At 31.9% G+C, this 18,068-nt stretch overlaps 1 protein-coding gene across 1 annotated transcript in view; it reads left to right on the top strand.

Annotated features, from left to right (window-relative positions):
* The window catches only part of LOC114332285 (brahma-associated protein of 60 kDa), a 41,829-nt gene that overhangs the window by 23,350 nt on the left and 411 nt on the right, over positions 1-18,068 (top strand). The window contains exon 7 of the mRNA XM_028282062.2: positions 2,106-2,312. Within this exon, the coding sequence (XP_028137863.1) occupies positions 2,106-2,312 (207 nt within the window). The remainder of the gene's footprint in view (positions 1-2,105; positions 2,313-18,068) is intronic.

The raw sequence follows: 18,068 nt of genomic DNA on the forward strand, positions 1-18,068 counted from the left end.
AAGATTCGCATAACTCACGAGGGCTATGGAGCGCCAGATGCTGGGTGTCTCCTTGAGGGGCCGAATCCCAAACGAAGAAATACGTCGTAGAACAAAAACAACGGACGCCGTCGAAAGATTCGCGTCGCTCAAGTGGAATTGGGCAGGACACGTCGCCAGATTGTCAGACAACCGATGGACAAAACGTATTGTTGAGTGGAGGCCACGAGAAGAAGCACTACGAAGCAGAGGACTACCACCAACCAGATGGGCTGACGATCTGAAGCGTATTGTCAGCAACTGGATGCAAGCCGCACAAAACAGAGAAAGATGGAAAGAGCTGAGAGAGACCTATGTCCAGCAGTGGACGAGTACGGGTTGATGATGATGATACGAGGTATGTCAAAAAATATGAATTTCGCTCAAGAGGAAAGTACCTTTATATTTCACAATATCGAAAATTGTTATTGAGAAAAGTTGTTTGGAATTAAGAACTATGTTATAATATGTAATTGCAATCTTCTAATCGAAATAAAATTTTTTTTTCAAATTACGGAAACCTAACATCACTTTTATTACGATAACGCCGTTATTATTAATTTTCCGAAAAAAGTTATTCGACATAAAAAGGTCTGCATAGTCGTACAACTAAGATGCCATTATAAGATATCAAATTTTATCAATTTTATACGAGGTATGTCAAAAAATATGAATTTCGCTAAAGAGTAAAGTATCTTTATTTTTCACAATATTGAAAATTGTTATTATACAAAGTTGTTCGGAATTTAAAACTGTGTTTCAATGTGCAATTACATCATTCTAATTGAAAAATTATGGTTCTTTACTCTTGAGCGAAATTATTATTTTTTTACATTCTTCATATAAAATTGATAAAATTTGATGTACATATTATAATTGCATCTTAGTTGTTAGACTATTCAGACCTTTTTATAAAGAATAACTTTTTTTCGTAAAATTGATAATAATGGAGTTATCGTAATAAAAATGATGTTGGGTATACGTAATTTAAAAAAAAATAATTTTTTTTTTCGATTAGAAGAATGTAATTACATATTATAACATAATAGGTCTGGATCCCGCGTATGAAAAAAAAGTTGATTAATAGCAAGCTGAAAATTTGTTAATAGCTTAAGGGTGTCTAGTCGGATAAACTTTGATATATGGGAAGACTGGAGCAGGGGCAGTTTTAATTGTGGAACAGGTTAAAAATTTGGAACGGTCACACCACGAAAACGGCACATTTATTTTGTCCGACAGAACAGACTTAAACTCTCCGAACAGAGATTAAACTCTCATGCAAAAATCAGACTGCTATTTATCATCTGTCATAATTCCTGTCATTTGACATATTCTAAATGTTCCACTCATTAAAACGTACATTTGGTGATAAATAGCAGTCTGATTTTTGCATTTTAATCTCTGTTCGAAGAGTTTAAGTCTGTTCTGTCGGACAAAATACATGTGCCGTTTTCGTGGTCTGACCGTTCCAAATTTTTAACCTGTTCCACAATTAAAACTTCCCTGTTCCAGTGTTCCCATATATCAAAGTTTGTCCGACTAGACACCCTTAAGCTATTAACAAATTTTAATCAACTTTTTTTTCATACGCGGGATCCAGACCTATAATTTCTAATTCCAAACAACTTTTCTTTATAGCAATTTTCTAAATTGTGAAATATAAAGGTACTTTCCTCTTAGCTAAAATACATATTTTTTGACATACCTCGTATACTGTTAATAAAATTTGACATCTGATGATTGAATCTTGGGTTTATGACCATGTAGAGCACTTTATGAAGAATAACGTTTTTTCGTAAAGTTGATAATAAAAAAGTTTCCCATATGGTTCCAAGTTACGCAGACACACTGTATAACCGAGGTATTCAAGTTTCCGTTTCTTAATTGTGAAAGCGATTTCATTTTGTTTTCCCATTCGGCGCAATACCTCTAAGTTGATGGTGTGGGTCGTCCAGGATATTTGGAAAAAGAACAGTTGTCTAAAACAATTGTCAGATTGTACACATATAAATAATATGGCAATTAGATTTACTTTTGTTGCAGTATTATAAATTTTGGTTATACATCTACATTTTTTGTATTTTCAGGTTGATGATACATTAAAAACCCAGATGAACAATTTCCTATTGAGTACAGCTAGCCAGCAAGAGATTCAAGGACTTGATGCTAAGATTCACGAAACCGTTGATACCATTAATCAGCTTAAAACAAATAGAGAATTTTTCCTGAGCTTCGCTAAGGATCCACAACAGTTCATTCATAAGTGGATTGTGTCACAGACTCGTGATCTAAAGGTAAGTTAAATCGTTACTTAATCGAAAATGAGGCTGTGGTCATGAAATATAGTGAAGTAAAGAATAGTAATGATTCAGATGTAACACAAATATCTGGAGATTTAAACTTTCTGGAAAATCAGTTGAAAAATGGTGTCTATATTTAATAAGGATATTGAAGAAAATATTGATACTACTACCAAAGTAGAAATACTTTTAATCTCTACATCTTAACAGATATGTGTGGCGACACGCTTTAATTACTATTTTTGCTAATTTTATTTTTTTAATAACTTTTCTCAAACGAAATAATATGGGTCTGAAACAAATAAAAAGAAGAACTTTTGTTGGAGTGAAAGTAAAGAGAGTGATAAACTCCAACAGAAGTAAGGAAAAGGAAAGTAACTGTAAGCTAGATATATATAAATAATGATAAGATAGTGTAGTGGAAGAAAGGGGAAATAAAATGAAAATAAACAGAAAATAGCTTCTCGCTGGAGAGGATGAAGTAATAAAAATACTACTTTGCAGTAGTACTGAAGAAAGGGGGATTAAAAGTGATAGAAGTAGAAGTATGAAGAGACAGAGACAAACTGAATGGAATTGGCTGGCAAAAGATGCAAGAGAACAACTTACACTCAAGGATGGGTACGGCTCGTTTGCATGCCTGTCGAAGAACAGTAGCTCAAACTAAAGAGGGATGATGACTAGAAAAGGAAATATGCTAAGATAAGAATAAGATTCTGAAAATGTATAAAGATGAATAACTGCTAAGGAAGAACAAATTGAATAAACCTAACAAATCATGGGCGCCAAGAAAATGATCTTCGATCACTCTCCCAGGTATCTTACACTGCTGTCAAATATTAAATATATTAAATCAGTAACATGAACATAAAGGAATAATAAAAATAAATGATACACAAAATAAATAAATATTTATTAAAAATAACTACCTAGATTTTTGACAATCTTTGAGATACACAAAGTGCATATCATGTGACTCTAAAATGACATAAGTTATACACAAGTTATATTTGAGTTAACAACAATAATATTACCGGTTACAAACTTAATAAGTACCTCTTACTTACATATAGGGTACAACTCCCATGAGTCCTCTTTACCAAATGGTTATAGTACGCTTGCTACGTACAACTAAATTAAAACCCGAAAAATATTGAAAATATATAAATAAATAGGCAGAAGCCTGACGAAGAGAAAATACAATAATGAATAAGCAAAGTAATGAATAAAAGTTATAGAAATGAAGTTAAGATAAATACACCACAACTTAAGTTAACCGAGCAAATGCAATGAAATAAAGTAACGACGAAATACTTGGGAAACAAGCAAATAATACAACCTAAATTTACATGACATGAAATCAACTAAATTACCAATGAAATATAAAAAACCTAATACCTTTTTGGCAAATATGCCGAGCTCAACATATGATACCGGAGGTTTATACATGAGTTTGGAAACGTACTTAACTTTTATGTATATAAAAACAAATAAATGCAAACTAAATCTGAAAAAAAATACTTATTAACATAATACATCAACCAAATGTCTGAAATATAAGCACAATAATTACTCAAACCACAAACTTTAAATGTTCCCAAACCAATCCCTTCATCGAAAGACTTCAAGGTAAAGTCTGATGCTACAATCCATAAAATTAGCACCAGAGGAGGTGCTAAGCCATGTTTCCTGTAGGTGCAGGTAGAAAGATGACAAAAATGGGACTGGAATGTCCCATAGCTTGCTCCCAAATCGACATACTCCCAATGGTGACTTGACTGTGGCCGTGGCTGGAATCGACGCCTTCCAGGTGGTTGAAGGATCTACATGGTAGGTTTTAATATTTCTCCCAAATGGCTAAAAACAAACATTTCCCAGTCTTAGTTTCAATTTCCAATCGAACATGTGTGAGAAAAAACAAGAGAAGAAGTAATGAGGAAGAAGGAATGAACAGCAAATAAAAAACATCCATTAGCAAGGCTTATCAAATGTAAAAAAAGGCATGACTTTGACCTGGAGGTAGAATTTGGATACAGAATATGATATTTAGAATAAAATATTATAGGATAATTATATTGCCACTGTGATAAGAGCATAGTATTAGATATTTTTTTCACAATTTATCAGATATTAGGTGTGGACAGACTTCAAACTTTATTAACTAAAAATTAAGACTATTAGAACTTTCTCCAAACAAATATTGTACACGGTGGAATGAATAAGAGAAACTAAATTCAATAATTAACAAATTTACTGGGAAAATTTAACTGGAAAGAATATTTTAAATGAAAAATGAAATCTAAGATCCAATGTAACAAAAAGGAAAAGAAAACTTCTGTTGGAGTGAAAGTAAAAAGATAGATATACTCCAACAGAAGTAAGTAAAAAATAAATAAATAACTAATGTTACAAAATGAACAAAAAGCCAGTGTAACAAAATGAACTTCTGTTGGAGTGATATACTCCAACAGAAGTAATGAAAAAGAAATAGAAAGACTAACTAATGGGACATAGATGTAGAGAGAGAGTGTAAAGAAAAGGGTGTAGTGGCTTCTACGTTGAGAAGCCGCAATAGGAAAAATACTACTAAAGTGCAGTAGTACTGAAGAAAGGGGGATTAGAAGGGATAGAAGTAAAGTGGGAAGAGACAGAGGCAAACTGAATAGAGTTGGCTAGCTATAGATGCAAGAGAGCAACTTGACACTCAAGGATGGATACGGCTCGTTTGCATGCCTGTCGAAGAACAGTAGCTCTATGTAGATAGTAATAATGACTAAAATATGAAATAATAAAATAAGAATAATGTACTGAAGAGGAATGAAGATGAATAATTTCTAAAGACGAACAAGATAAATAAATCTAACAAATCATGGGCGCCATGAAAATGATCTTCGATCATTCTCCCAGGTATCTTATACTGCTGTCAGATATTAAATATATCAAACCTGTAATAATGAACATAAAGGAATAATAAAAATAAATGATATACAAAATAAATAAACATATTTATTAAAAATAACTACCAGATTTTTAACAATCTCTGAGTTAAGCAAGTTCATATTATGCTGTGACTCTAAAATGACATAAGTTATACAGGAAGATATATATATTTTAAAGATAACAACAATAATGTTATCTGTTACAAACTTAAATATAAGTACCTCTTACTAACATATAGGGTACAAAATTACATAAGTCTTCTACCAAATGGTTATAGTACGCCTGCTACGTACAACTAAAGGAAACCGACGAAGATGAAAATAATACAAATAAATAGGCCCAAGCCTCACTAAGAGAAAATACAATACTGAATAAAGCAAAATTAAATATACAAATGAATAAACGTTATAGAAGTGAAGTTAAGAAAAATACCGACAAAATGACCTAAATTAACCGAGCAAATGCAATGAAATAAAGTAACGACGAAGTAACCGAACAAACGAAATAAAGCGAATAAATACAATATTTGGGAAACAAGCAAGTAATGTTACAAAATAAATTTACCCGAATTACATAAACCAATATCAAAGCAATAATAAAGTATTAAAAACCTAATTTTCTCTAGGCTTATTCCTGTGCACAAGAAGTTACCGTAGATACAAAGTTTGGGAACCAAATAATCTAATATACAAATACATATGTCAAAAAAAAACAGAGGTAACCTAAATCTGGAAAAAAAACATAGTATATTTAACAGATAGTCTGAAATATAAAAAAAACCAATAGTTACTAAAACTCCTCACTAAATGTTCCCAAACGAGGTTGCGGTTGCATCCTAGAAAATGAGCATCACTATGATGCACCTCCATGCCCCCCCCCGTAGGCCCAGGTGGCAGGACGAAAAGGAGCTGGAATGTCCCCCAAAAAGCTTGTTCCCAAAACATACTCCCAGTTTGACTTGGCGGTAGCTGCAATAAGGTCCAGGTGGCTTCCCTAGGTAGTCAAGGTGGGTACGACATCACATGAGGGTTAGTTTTCTTCCAAATGGCTAAAAACATATACTTCGTTTGATTTCTCATATAAACCGGTAAACAAAAGTAAAGAGAAGAAGAAATAATCGAGGAAAACTTTTTAGAAGCAATAACATAAAAAAACAACCATTAAAAATGGAACAAAAACTAATCTCAGGTAACCTTGAACTATTTTGAGTTTGAAAACATGAACAAATAATGGCATTGCATTTGAAATAGGAATATAAAATATGACTTATCTGAAATAACATGAGATTAAGATAGTAATAGCCATCTACATACATTTTATATACCTTAATGAAATGGTATTGAACCAGACAAAGATAGTTACATGACAATTTATAGATATATTGGACATGAAAATTTATAGATATATTGGATGTTCAATCGGTTTAAAACGTACAGAGAAATGGTAATTATTTCCAATATTAATTTGAGGACTTCAAAAATGTTTGGTTATGTAAAACCAAAAACCCCATTAATATAAAGATCGATATAAAGATAATATAAAGATCGAAATAATCTACATCCTTCACCTAAGGGACTGGCTAAGAACATTTAACAATGAACCAACTATTTCATATATTCAAGGTTAACTAAAAAACATTAGTAGAAAAAACGATTTACCGGTTAATTTTTTATTCCTCTTCCACTGATGGTACTCCCATCCTTACTCCAGGAAACCCGTACTCCAGGAAACAAGTGGTGGTAACTTTTTACTATACTTCCAAACTTAGTTGAAATAAAAATTAATTTCGAAGAAATTAACCGCCATTTACGGTACTAACCACCAACACCAACCTGTCAACCTCGCAGCCACCGGCCAAGTGCCTCTCATTCCTCCCACAGTCAGCGAGGAAAACGTCAAACTCTCACGGAACACGAATTAAACGACAAGGAACGGTTCAACAACTATGTTCCGTACAGTGTGACGTCACATGAGAAGTCCTTTACGATAAATTAAAGAATTTAAATGGGAGGTCAAGAGAAAATAATTATTTTTTTAAAAATAATTACAGCGCTAAAAATGATAATATAACGGGTGGACCGTTACAATCCCCTCCTACTCGGGAAAAAAAAAATTTTTTAACCAAAAAAAATTTTTTTTTTAAACTTCAAAATATTAACAACTAAATTTACAATAGTCTAACAATCCACGTTGATTCGCAAGATTACTTCTAAATATAAACTAATGGTCAAGGAAAAATAAATCAATACATGACTCAAACTCATACTAAAATGTTACTATGTTACTCTCTGCTACCAAATATTAACATATATTGCTCAAAAGTCAAAACAAAACTAAATATTGTACTTAAGTTCATAATAATAACTGAGTGTCGAATTGGGCACTAAAACCAAAATTGAACTATCCATGGACATCAGATTTATAAAGGGTATATCCAAGAACGGAACAACCAGGAAAAGGTGTGAGCCAATTCGAACCATATCAAAAGTAAATGTACCAAAGTGAATAAAAAAAATCAGTAACTAAAATAGGTAAAGAATTGAACACTTTATCCAAAACTGAACTAACAATGGACACCAGATTCATAATAGTATATCCAGAGAAGAACAATCAGGAAGATTTATGGAACAATTCTCACTAATGTCAAATAATACCAATAATAAACATACCAAAGGAATCCAAAACTCAATAACCAAAATAAATGTGGAATCGGACACTTAATCCAAAGTCGAACTATCAGTGGACACCAGATTCATAAAAGGCATATCCAAAGAAGAACGACCAGGCAAATTTATGGACCAATTCACACCAATACTAAACCACATAACAGATCAGGTCTACGTACACCCACATCCGGTAATACGAACCTATCCAACTAAATACACAAAATAAATGAAGAATCGGACACTTATCCAGAATCGGACTATCAATGGACACCAGATTTATATAAGAGTATATCCAAAGAAGAACGATCAGGCAAATTTATGGACCAATTCTTACTAATACTAAATAAACTATATTATTGGATCCAATGGTAACTAATACTGAACAAAATAAATAAATTAGGTCTACATACACCCTCATCCGGTAATATGAACCTATCTGAACTAAGTAATCCAAAATAAGTCAGAAAAAAATTACTAACAGACTAAGTAACAGAGATGTAACCAAACTAAATCAAAGGTAAGATAAATACCTAAAGTGTATTGACTAAAGTATTCTAGAAAATACATAACTTAATTCATGCTGGTATTCGCGAACTATAGCATGTTGCTACAACAGATGTATGATAATAACCAGACACAGATAAGGTACTAATATAAGAATAAGTAAGAAAGAAAACAGAATAAATGATGAACTCATAAGTTTTATGACACTATGATAAGTGATAGGAAAAAAAATATGTGATAGGTGATAGGAAAAAAAATTGACGAGAACGGGCAACCAATTTTAATTAAAACTGCAGATTCATGCGCTCTCACATACGTGGAATTATTCAGGAAATGTTCAAAAATCTAAATAACAAAACTAATGCCTAAGGAAAGAAGTGGGAATATACTCAAATGAACAACTCATCTGTCTAAACACTCCAAATACTGACTTAACGAACCTACTATGTATAGGGATGGCCTAAGCATTGATTTATAAACAAGTGCGCAAGATATTTATCCATGTTTACTCATCAACTCAAAGTACAAACATACTATGAAGTAAAAGGCCTAATATGAACTAAATACTTCCCTATTAAATTGTAAAAAAAAACTGGAATACTTGGACTAATTACAGAAGAATGGTTAGGACATGCGACCATCATTTCCTAACAAGAAATATTATAATGGTAAAACGTCTGCTTACTCTGCCATGAAAGACATAGATTACGAAGTCAGTCAAACAGCAGTGATCAGTTGCTGAGAAACAACTTCGAACCCACGCATTCACAAATCAGAGTATTGACAGACTAATCGTAAGCAGAAATATGAAAGACTCAAGAATTCATACATACTTACATCAACATTCCAAACTAATTCCAGAATCATAGTGTGTAGGATAGAAGGATATAAATTATTAAGTGTTTAAGATATTGGAGACAAATGTTAATAGAGTAACCCAATAACAAATTAAAAACCACATCTTTCCAATATGGCAAATTCAATAACCGTATTTCAAAAATAATAAAAAAATTAGTAAGTAATCAAATATTCAAAATAATATAACACGTAACCTGAGATATGGTAGTTAACATAGTTCCATCATAATATCCATTATTAAACAAGAGTACTTGTATGAGCTTACCTATCCAACTATATAAATATATAATAAGTTAACAACCTTACTAACTTAGGGGTTAGGTGTGCAAAACTAAACAAAAATACAAGTGAAGTTATTATTAATTGTGTAATCCTACTGACAGGATCAGCAATCAACAATATTGACTCATACTAATAATTAAAATGCATCATGTATAATACCAAAAAAAATAAACTCATACATAAAGTACTACATAATATTTAAACCAATAAGTAATAAATTAAAAGTCATCAACAACAAAGCCAAAGATGAAATCAAGCAATGTATGTAGGTACCTGCATTATCAGATGACAAAAAAAAATATCAGACTAAAATTTCTAACCATACTAAAGATTGAGCTAAGCTAAAGACAAACAGAAGAAGAGATTAGCTTGAACAACACTGTTAAGGTAATCTTCTTCTGAAGACTGTTCTATAACTTAGTAGGAAAATAGTATCAATGTTTCCTAACTAATAAAGAATTTATATTTAAATCTCAACCTAAAGTATCTGATTTCTATGAGCATTATATTATGGTACCCACATTGATATAATATTATTATCAACAATAATAAAACTAGAAACTGAGGTGGATAATGGAACTACTTTACTATACAATAATTATAATTGTTATGGTTAACACTACCAATTAAAGAAAAATAATTTGGATGACCATCTGTAATCATCCGAACCATGCGAATTCAATGTATCATGTATAGAAGCTAATGTTCTGGACTGATATTGCTTTGTGGTGTGTGCCTGTCTTACCAAACAACCCAAATATCAAAAATAACAAATATAAAATATAATCTAAAGTTTGTAAGACAAATATACATATGGAGAAAATATTAGCGACACACCAACAAATCAAAATGCCAGCAAAATATATAAATAATCAAATCAATAAAGTAAATAAAATACCTAAATACTGAAAATAATTTCTAGTTAGGTGTAAAATATAACCACACTAGAAAAAAAAAATATATGCATATAGTCAATAATTAATTGTACGTGCAAACATACTACCATTGGTAGAAGGACTAAAAATCCATAATAAAAGAACATATGTCAGATATGTATACTCAGTCTAAATACACAAATAAGTTTCCAATAAAAATACAAAATTCAAACTAAAATATGAGCTGTACCACTATAACTGAAAATGAGGTATCAAAAATAAACTAACCAAAACCAAAAGAAGCAGTATAAGTCTACCTGTTTATTATTAATAAAAATTAAAGACAAAAATAAATCAGAAATAACATATATACAAAGATATCAAAAAGTTAATAAAACAGAAAATTCCAATAAAAGAAAATTGAACTAAAAGAACTACTGTCTTAGAACCATAAAACGGTTGGCACCACGCATTGGGCAGCCAGTGTAACAAAAAGAAAAAACTTCTGTTGGAGTGAAAGTAAAAAGAAAGATATAGGTACTCCAACAGAAGTAAGGAAAAGAAATAGAAAGACTAACTAATGGGACATAGATGTAGAGAGAGAGTGTAAAGAAAAGGGTGTAGTGGCTTCTACGTTGAGAAGCCGCAATAGGAAAAATACTACTAAAGTGCAGTAGTACTGAAGAAAGGGGGATTAGAAGGGATAGAAGTAAAGTGGGAAGAGACAGAGGCAAACTGAATAGAGTTGGCTAGCTATAGATGCAAGAGAGCAACTTGACACTCAAGGATGGATACGGCTCGTTTGCATGCCTGTCGAAGAACAGTAGCTCTATGTAGATAGTAATAATGACTAAAATATGAAATAATAAAATAAGAATAATGTACTGAAGAGGAATGAAGATGAATAATTTCTAAAGACGAACAAGATAAATAAATCTAACAAATCATGGGCGCCATGAAAATGATCTTCGATCATTCTCCCAGGTATCTTATACTGCTGTCAGATATTAAATATATCAAACCTGTAATAATGAACATAAAGGAATAATAAAAATAAATGATATACAAAATAAATAAACATATTTATTAAAAATAACTACCAGATTTTTAACAATCTCTGAGTTAAGCAAGTTCATATTATGCTGTGACTCTAAAATGACATAAGTTATACAGGAAGATATATATATTTTAAAGATAACAACAATAATGTTATCTGTTACAAACTTAAATATAAGTACCTCTTACTAACATATAGGGTACAAAATTACATAAGTCTTCTACCAAATGGTTATAGTACGCCTGCTACGTACAACTAAAGGAAACCGACGAAGATGAAAATAATACAAATAAATAGGCCCAAGCCTCACTAAGAGAAAATACAATACTGAATAAAGCAAAATTAAATATACAAATGAATAAACGTTATAGAAGTGAAGTTAAGAAAAATACCGACAAAATGACCTAAATTAACCGAGCAAATGCAATGAAATAAAGTAACGACGAAGTAACCGAACAAACGAAATAAAGCGAATAAATACAATATTTGGGAAACAAGCAAGTAATGTTACAAAATAAATTTACCCGAATTACATAAACCAATATCAAAGCAATAATAAAGTATTAAAAACCTAATTTTCTCTAGGCTTATTCCTGTGCACAAGAAGTTACCGTAGATACAAAGTTTGGGAACCAAATAATCTAATATACAAATACATATGTCAAAAAAAAACAGAGGTAACCTAAATCTGGAAAAAAAACATAGTGTATTTAACAGATAGTCTGAAATATAAAAAAAACCAATAGTTACTAAAACTCCTCACTAAATGTTCCCAAACGAGGTTGCGGTTGCATCCTAGAAAATGAGCATCACTATGATGCACCTCCATGCCCCCCCCCGTAGGCCCAGGTGGCAGGACGAAAAGGAGCTGGAATGTCCCCCAAAAAGCTTGTTCCCAAAACATACTCCCAGTTTGACTTGGCGGTAGCTGCAATAAGGTCCAGGTGGCTTCCCTAGGTAGTCAAGGTGGGTACGACATCACATGAGGGTTAGTTTTCTTCCAAATGGCTAAAAACATATACTTCGTTTGATTTCTCATATAAACCGGTAAACAAAAGTAAAGAGAAGAAGAAATAATCGAGGAAAACTTTTTAGAAGCAATAACATAAAAAAACAACCATTAAAAATGGAACAAAAACTAATCTCAGGTAACCTTGAACTATTTTGAGTTTGAAAACATGAACAAATAATGGCATTGCATTTGAAATAGGAATATAAAATATGACTTATCTGAAATAACATGAGATTAAGATAGTAATAGCCATCTACATACATTTTATATACCTTAATGAAATGGTATTGAACCAGACAAAGATAGTTACATGACAATTTATAGATATATTGGACATGAAAATTTATAGATATATTGGATGTTCAATCGGTTTAAAACGTACAGAGAAATGGTAATTATTTCCAATATTAATTTGAGGACTTCAAAAATGTTTGGTTATGTAAAACCAAAAACCCCATTAATATAAAGATCGATATAAAGATAATATAAAGATCGAAATAATCTACATCCTTCACCTAAGGGACTGGCTAAGAACATTTAACAATGAACCAACTATTTCATATATTCAAGGTTAACTAAAAAACATTAGTAGAAAAAACGATTTACCGGTTAATTTTTTATTCCTCTTCCACTGATGGTACTCCCATCCTTACTCCAGGAAACCCGTACTCCAGGAAACAAGTGGTGGTAACTTTTTACTATACTTCCAAACTTAGTTGAAATAAAAATTAATTTCGAAGAAATTAACCGCCATTTACGGTACTAACCACCAACACCAACCTGTCAACCTCGCAGCCACCGGCCAAGTGCCTCTCATTCCTCCCACAGTCAGCGAGGAAAACGTCAAACTCTCACGGAACACGAATTAAACGACAAGGAACGGTTCAACAACTATGTTCCGTACAGTGTGACGTCACATGAGAAGTCCTTTACGATAAATTAAAGAATTTAAATGGGAGGTCAAGAGAAAATAATTATTTTTTTAAAAATAATTACAGCGCTAAAAATGATAATATAACGGGTGGACCGTTACACCAACCTAACCTTTATATTATGTAAAAAATATTTACCGGAATCTCCTTTATTGGTTATTGTTTTCCTCACGAACACGCTGGATGGATTTAGCAAACCCATGGGACACCATTTACACTTACAATAAAAATGTATTTCCCAATAAATTACTTAAAAAATGAAACCTTCCGCCATTATGGAACCAACAGTTCGTCGACCTACTTCCAGCGCACTTTCACAGTCAAGTAAAGCACGACCGCCTTGTCAAATTTTCAGAACCCCCAAAGGATATCTCTCACTAGGTGACGTATGTAGTACGTTCCATCAGTGATACCAATATACTTAGGTGTGGCATCGTTGCACGAAATTTTAAATATAAATGATAATAATTAGAAATGGTTAATTACGCGAAAATTAGAGAAATTAATAAAGAGATCAAGAGAAAATAATTATAAAAATAATTAAAGATCTAATTTCGTAACGTGGACCGTTACAGGTCATATAAAATTCACATTTAATATACAAACCAGATGCTAAGAAGGGCCGTTAAGTTTTACGAAACGAAATGTATCCCTAACCATATGTTTTGGTGTGTTCAGTTTAACAAACTGAATTCCCCATAAATTAATTACCTTATCAGACCTTATATCAATAACGCACTTTGGAAATGCATTCGAAGACGTTTCTTAAAACTACAGAAAGGTTCTGAGCTTTTAAAACGCCAGATGTAGTAATTTATTGCCTTTTCTAGCCATATTGTAAAACCGCAAACATGATGATAATAGTGTTGTGGTCTCTGAAGTATCGTCACGGCAGGCAGGCAGTTCAGACGCACCCTCGCTGCCCATAAACAATAAGCAACCCTCTTACGAGATGAATAAGCACGCCTTTTAACCAAAAATAAAATAAATATTACTGTTCGTTGTTTACACTTATTTTTAATTAATTCCATTTACTCAATTCCGCAGCTCGGAACATTGGCGACCCCGACGTGATATCGGACGTAACCCTCGGAACATATGCAATGATTATTATCTTTACGGTTCTTTTAAGTATTTCTCTTTTCTTCTATCTCTGTCTATAGTTGTCTCTCCGTCTATCCCTATTCTGTATTACATGTACCGCATTGACGAAGTTCGTGTTTACTAATTTTTCTACTGTATCAGTCCAGTGGGTTGATGATCGCCTTCGACTTTTCTCCAGTGTTCCTTGAACTACTAGTTTCGTTATATTACCGGCTAATGTTATATGCCCGAAGAATATTAATATTTTTGAAAAGATGAAAATCCGACGTTCTTATAGGGTCTAAGGAATAGGAGGAGAAGAAGAAAATATAGAACTAAAGAGACATTATGGAGTCTGGAATAGTGGAATATACCCATAGATTAACTGTAGCACTAAAAATACTGCACTAACACTGCACTAACTGGTTACTTGAAGAACAAAGTAGAAATAAGAACAGTACAATTCCTTTTTCTTTTTTTGTTGTTGCAAAATTCGTCAACAAGAAAAGATTAACTTACAATATCTTGCATTTAACTAAACTCCATAACACTGGTTATTCTGTTTACCGGAACATATATGTACATATATTCACAACTTAAAATTCAACTGCTTCATCACAAAAACTAAACTTTTGATTTGCCTCGTATTATACTCATAACTTTATTTTAATTACTGCTTCAATAAACTAAATTATTTAAACTATTTCTTAACTGGCTGCCAAAGAATCTTGAGGTGTATGCAACACCGAAACATTGTACATATGCCCATTTCGACTAAAAAGGCATGTAGACTTCTTCTCCGTGGGAAGTACTTTCTTCTAAGACACTCTGATTGAAAGTGAAGTCGTGATCCCCTAACGAATCTTAATTTCGTCGGCAAACGCATATCGCATGATAATTTTCGACCAATCGAATAAGGACACAAAAAGGCACTCAACTGTCACCGAAAGATTTCTTCCGCCAATCACAAGAAAACTGATCATGCCATATCTCTACTCTCTCTAAATGCTGATGGCAACACTCAGAAGCAATACGGGCTATATAATTAAACAGAACTCTCAATTCGCAAGTGTTTGCAGGTGTTCCGGAATGAACAAATCCAAGAGGCTAATTACACAAAGATTGATTTAATCACACTAGATGATTTTTATACACACTGGGTGTCACAAAATATTTTTCTGAATAAAAGACGAAATTAATACAAAAGTTCTTTTGAACCATTAAATAAAATAAATGAAATTAAGGTTTTGTAGAAAGCGGAGCTTTTTATAAATGAAATTGTTGCTTTGTTTAACCCTCCGGTAACCACGTCTCGTAAAGTTACATGAGTTACACTACGGTACCTAATGTAGTCCAATCAACAGCCATTTTCTTGTGGAATTTTGAAAATCAAGATCGATTTCCTTGAAAATTTGGAATTAGGTAGTATTTATAACCTTTGTCAAAATTTACCCTACGCCGAAGCGGGCTTTTGCCCTAGGGGTGAAAATAACCCCATCTAGGGGATGAACATTTTTTCAATCAAAATAACTATTCGATAGATTGACCAATTTTGAGTAAATTTTGTTCTATAAAATTTTTTGCAACGTTGATACTTTCCAAGTTATTAGCGATTGAATCTGCATTTTTCATTGAAAAAACTCACGTTTTATAACCGTTTTTCATGATTTTTTTTTAATTTTAATTTTATAGAAAAAATCATTAAAAACAAAATTGTAGCTAATGACAAATCAAAAGAGATTCGCGTCGGAAAGACCTATGTAAACCCAATAACCACTGATTTATTGCTCTTTAAAGGGTGATTATTTTCGAAGATCCTCGAAATGGAAAACCTTCAATCTCAAATAACTAGAATGTGGTGAATTTTTTTGGGAAAACTTAAGAGGACATCTTTTAAAGTTCTTTAAAAAACCTTTCAAGTGTGCTCTGATAAAAGTTTTATGCATAAGAACTGACTGACTTATGACGAAAATAAAGTCGCTCCATGTTTTTTTTTAATTTAACAATAATTAAACCCTCGTCATTACAATCCTAATAGAAATGAACAGTTTCCCACTTGAAATTAACTTTATTTAGGTATAATTGATACGATCCATGTGATTTGGCCGGTTTGGAATGCTTAGTTTGGAAAAAATAGTTGATTAAATCGAAAATGACATTTTTATAATTTAAAAAGTGCATTTTTCTTAAATAAACCTAAAAGTATTCATGATACAAAAACAAAAAAATTAAAATTTTTAGTAAAAAAAATCCTTCAATTAATATTTGAAACATTTTTTCATATTATGAATACTTTTAGATTTATTTAAAAAAAAATCCCCATTTTTTTAATTATAAAAATGTCATTGTAATAATAAATAATTGTTACATTAAAAAAAAGCAGGGAGCAACTTTATTGCAACTTTATTTTCAAGTCAGTCAGTTCTTAAGCAAAAAAACTTTTATCAGATCTCATTTGAAAGGTTCTTAATCAACTTTAAAAGATGTCTGTTAAGCTCTTCCAAAAAATTGCACCACATTCGAGTTATTTGAGATTGAAGGTTCCTTATTTCGAGGTTCTTCGAAAATAACCACCCTTTAAAGATCAATAACTTAGTCATTATTGGGTTTACATAGGTCTTTCCTACGCGAATCTCTTTGTTTTTCTATTAGCTACAATTTTGTTATTCATGAAAAACGGTTATAAAACGTGAGTTTTTTCAATGAAAAGTGCATAGTTTCAATCGCTAATAATTTGGAAAGTATCATCTTGGCAAAAAAAATTTATAAAGCAAAATTTACTCAGAATTGGTCATAATCTATCGATTTCATAGTTATTTTTATTGAAACAATTTTCATCCCCTAGATGGGGTTGTTTTCACCCCCAGGGCAAAAGCCCGCTTAGATAAAGCCAAAATACGGTAGATTTTAAAGAAGAGGGTCAACTGAGCTTAAATCCAAATCATTAAAATCGGTGTTGATTCTCTAAATTCTACGGTTTTGCAGTTTTTTACCGCGGATGACTGCTCTAATGTCGCACATATAAAAAACGGTATTACATGTTAAAAATATTAACAATTTGTTAGAATAACAAAAGAAAAACGTTATCTTTAACATTTTATTGTATGACTTTAATATAATGTAACGACTCGGGCGCAAAATAAAAAAAAATAGTCAGTCTTACAATGTAACCTGAACAAAAGAAAAGGTTTACTACAAAAAAAAATTCACAAACATCCCAGAAGTAAAATACCTAATTACAAAAGAATTGAATTAGTCTTATAAACACATATTGCACTGAATTTTTTTGTCACTTTGATTTTTGCAAAAAAAATATTGATAAAACACTTCAGAAAATGCAACAGCCGCAGGTAGTATTTTAAAGATAGTCACTCGCACATATCTGAATAGATAGTGGTGTGTACGAAAGATTATTGGTAAAACTTATTAAAACTTTAAAATGCGGCACAGAGTACCGCAGTGTGGCCACCGGAGGGTTAAGGAAGTCTTATATAAATGGAATTTTACATTTACGAGATGAAGGCTTTGTATAAGTGAAATG

Source organism: Diabrotica virgifera, chromosome 1 (genome assembly GCF_917563875.1).
Source record: "Diabrotica virgifera virgifera chromosome 1, PGI_DIABVI_V3a".
NCBI lineage: Eukaryota > Metazoa > Arthropoda > Insecta > Coleoptera > Chrysomelidae > Diabrotica > Diabrotica virgifera.